Source organism: Cajanus cajan, chromosome 8, assembly GCF_000230855.2.
Source record: "Cajanus cajan strain Asha chromosome 8, NIPB_CcT2T_4, whole genome shotgun sequence".
In the NCBI taxonomy this organism is placed as follows: domain Eukaryota; kingdom Viridiplantae; phylum Streptophyta; class Magnoliopsida; order Fabales; family Fabaceae; genus Cajanus; species Cajanus cajan.
Genome location: NC_138524.1, coordinates 46,766,892 through 46,771,359, shown reverse-complemented (window position 1 = coordinate 46,771,359; position 4,468 = coordinate 46,766,892). Strand labels below are relative to the sequence as shown.

Below are 4,468 nucleotides of genomic sequence, written 5' to 3'. Positions count from 1 at the left end.
TCAAATATTATTAAAATCATTCAATCTAGAATTAATGGCTTTCTTGATTCTTTGATTTGTCTCGTTTTCGTTTTATTTTGATAAAAACATTTACTTATTTTATTTATGACTAACTTTTATAGGAAAATTTAAATACTTTCTTTTGGCGAGATTTTTCTTCCCTTACGTTAACTTTGACGAATCTAGAATATTTAAATTTGAGATGTCAGGGTCTAAGTTTAGACTAACAACTTATAAAATCCTTGAATTGCATCCAAACATTAAATTATATTTACTATAACTTGATTTAAAATTTCTTTGGTTTTAAATTGAAATAACTTTTTTCTAAAAACAATAAATGTGCTTATGCCCCACAATTAAAAATATTTAATTATTTTGTTGAACTTCGACCACTGGTGGATGCTATAAAAGCTCTCCTATGGTGTAAATTATTAACCAAACACAATTGGTAAAATTAAAAAAATCACGTTGTAGCTACTCCAATGTCTTCAACTGGTGGGAAACAAGAAAATGAAGAAGACAAGCTACTCGTCTCTCTTCGCAAAGAGAGAGGTTGGGCATTTTCCCATGTTTATCTATTTCAAGAATTTTGGTGGCCATCGTCATTTATTCAAGAAATAAATATATTTCAAAACAACTTTCAAGCAAAAGATAGTGATGTTGTTGTTGCCAGCTTTCCAAAATCAGGCACTACATGGTTGAAAGGCCTTACTTTTGCCATTGTCAACCACCAAAGCTTTCCCTCCATAGAGAAACATCCATTACTTACTTCTAACCCTCATGAACTTGTGCCTCCACTTTATACATTTCGTGGTAATAATACTAATATCCACGACCAATTCCTCCAACTATCCAACATGGCCGAGCCAAGACTTTTTGGTACTCACACTCCATTTCACTCACTACCCAACTCACTCAAAGAGTTCAATTGTAAGATAGTTTATATTTGTCGGAACCCATTTGATGTTTTTGTTTCGGCATGGAGTTTCTTTAAAAAAATCAAGGGAGGGCCTTTACCGACACCATCACTAGAAGAAGCTTTTGAAATGTATTGCAATGGGATAATTGAATTTGGTCCATGGTGGAGTCATATGTTAGGCTACTGGAAAGAGAGCATAGCAAGACCAAACAAGGTTCTATTCTTAAAGTATGAGGATCTTAAAGAGGATGCCAATTTTCATGTGAAAAAAGTTGCTGAGTTTTTGGGTTATCCTTTCACTCACGAGGAAGAAAGTAATGGCGTAATTGAAAGCATAGTCAAGCTATGCAGCTTTGAGGAGATGAAGGATTTGGATGTGAACAAATCTGGAATAATAAATTTTCAAGTCAAAAGCTTTGAGAATAATCTCTTTTTTCGAAAGGCAGAAATAGGAGATTGGGTAAATTATTTTTCCCAACCTATGATAGAAAAATTATCCAAAATCATTGAAGAAAAGTTAAGTGGGTCAGGTTTATCATTTAAAATGAAATAGAGCTGGTAACATAAGTTGTATAAGTGGCCATACAAGAGCCAAGCATGTAGCTTATTGTGTGGCATACATGTTTTTGTGATTTTTACTGTTGCTAAATAAAGAGGTAGCATAAGTTGTAATGACATGTGACTATTTTCGGAGTTATCAATCAAAATAATTGTGTGAAAAATTTGTGTTACATGTGGAACATCCTATTTTTTTTTCATAAACAAATAATGAATGAATCAAAATAAATTAAAATTTATAAGAGAACTATTTTATTAATTAAAATTAAAAGGGAGAACTCATTAAAATAGTTGTACTATATTATATTGGCCCAATCCAGACACTAATTCAAAACAAAAAGATAGAGAAGGGTTAGGTTATTATGTGCTTATTCTAAAAATCTAGAGCACTCATGGTAAGAGAATTAGAGAAGATTGTTAGGGGAGGTACATATTAGCAATAAGAGTTACCATTAGCAATAAGAGTTACCAGAGGAGCGTCATTCAACGAGAATCGTTACTCTAGGTAGTGGAAGTGGGATATTCAAGTCCTTAGGCATATATGAAGGATAGGGGTAGAGGAGCGAACCCTAAGCTTCATAGGTTGTATGTAAAGTGGTATTATGTTTATAAATGCAAGTATGATTATTTGAATACTCTGTTTATGTAACTAGTATGATGTTCTATTTACTCTATTTGAATGTTGAATGTGTGCCTTTGGGAATTAGGGTGGTATATGTATGAATTGAGGAAATTGAGTGGGATTGAATAGATTGACATGAATTGATGTTAACAAGATGTTTATTGAGTGTGATTTGATTAATTGATTGATTAGATTGTATGTATCAGTAGTTATTATATTGGTATGAATTTTGAAGGGGACAAGGTGCGCAAATCGCAAATCTACGATGTGTAGTTTCTTTCACCATGTCATAATAGTCGCACTGGGTGCACAACTGCCATAGTGGCCCCCAAACCTCTTGGCATTAGGTGTAAGTTGTTGCACCCAATTCCATTTGATGTTCATATAACAAAGGAAGTGACATTGGGTGTGGCCTAGACCACATCAAGCAAAATGGAGATAAAGAGTTCCTCCTAGACCTCTCCACGTTGGATGTGGGTGATCCCACGTCATGCACGAGTTTGGTAGAGAGGCTCTTTACCTCTACACCCTTAGCGTGAATGCATTCTCTCCAAGCACCATGCCTTTTTTGGTGGGATGCTTTGTTTTGAGAATTAAAATGATAATTGAGGAACATTGAGGAGACTTTGATACAATATACAAAGAAAAGGAATTAATAAGTATTAATGTGTGTGTTTATGAAATTTCCTATGTTATACCTATAGTGATGATATAATATTGATAATATATGTGATGGATGCATAATATGATGATGTGTGGGAAATTATAATGATGCATGAGGGGATGAATCACTATGAATGTTGATGATGAGATATGATGAATAAGTTCAATGTTATAGATTGACACTCGAGGAGTTAATATGCATATTGTGTTGTTGTATTGAGTGTACACTACAAGAAAATTCACTATTATAGACGTCCAGAATCCGTGGAAAATGCCAAAAATCCGTGGGTAATAGTGCATTTCCGACAGATTACCGACGGACACTAATCCGTCGGTCAATTGTTCGTCTGAAATATTTACCGACGGATTTTTATCCGTGGGTAACTTCCCGACGGATTTTCCCGCGAATTTATTCGTGGGTAATTACCCACGAATATATCCGTGGGAAACTTCCCACGGATTTATGGGAAATTACCCTAAAGGAATTTTTCGTGAAAATTATAATTTTTTTTAATTTTAATAAATTTATTAATGTAACAACCCTCATATTTGGCCTCTCGGGTTCTATTTCACGATATTTCATTATTTAGCGTGTTTTATCCTTATTTGTGCAATTTCTGGGAAACTTTCCAGAAGGTCACCCATCCCTGTACTACTCCAGGTCAAACACCCTTAACTGTGAAGTTTTGATGAGTAGGCTACCGAAATGTATATGTATGTTGTCAATATAACTTGTACAAATTAATTCATTTAAGTCATCTTCAAATATACAATCTCATATTTGTACCGTAATAATAATATATAATAATTTTATATTACAAATAATAATAATTATTAATAATAATAATATATTTAATTATTATTTATATGTACTTACTTTTATAATTAACATCTACTTATTTTTATTTAAAATTATAATTTAAATTATTTAATTTTATAATTTATAATGATAATATAATTTATAAAATTATAAATATTTATTTATTACATACTTATAAATTAAATTTTAATATTTTAAATAAATTATTAATTAATTTAATATATTATTTATCTTAAGTCAAACATATAAAATTCAAAAAATGTATTTATCCTTGTTTTTTTCTTCTAATTATCAACTATTAATAAAATACAAACTTAAAATCTTATCTAATTATATATAATATTCTCATATCAAATTTAAAACCAGATATTAGTTATACAAAAATATTAAGATCATATAGTAAATTGTCAATAAGATTTTAGTTAAATAATTTAAAATAATTAATGTTTCAATTATATTGTTAATTGGCAAATAATTTATTCAAAAACTAATTAATTTTTTATATTAATTATTAGTAAAATTTAATAACTTTTAATTTAACAATTAATTGGATCAATAAAATTCAACACACGCCATGAGTTATTGAGCGGAATAACTTTACCAAGAGTTATTTTGTAAGTTATCTTTAATCAAACATATAAAATTCAAAAAATGTATTTATCCTTGTTTTATTTTTTAATTATCAACCACTAATAAAATACTAACTTAAAATCTTATCTAATAATATCATAATATTTTCATATCAAATTTAAAACTTGTTCTTACATTTTCGACAAATATAAATTTGTCTAAAATATTTCATCAATAATATAGCTTTTCCTACAAAAATTTTCTCATCGAAAATATAAATTTTTCGACAGATTTAATTTTGTTTTATAAGAAATCA

General features: G+C 29.8%; 1 protein-coding gene across 1 annotated transcript; it reads left to right on the top strand.

Annotated features, from left to right (window-relative positions):
• The first annotated feature begins 405 nt into the window (after nt 1–405).
• LOC109809657 (cytosolic sulfotransferase 15) lies at nt 406–1,630 on the top strand. The gene has a single exon (XM_020373029.3). The coding sequence runs from the start codon at nt 483–485 to the stop codon at nt 1,470–1,472; it is 990 nt and encodes a 329-aa protein (XP_020228618.1). The 5' UTR covers nt 406–482; the 3' UTR covers nt 1,473–1,630.
• The last annotated feature ends 2,838 nt before the right edge of the window (nt 1,631–4,468 follow it).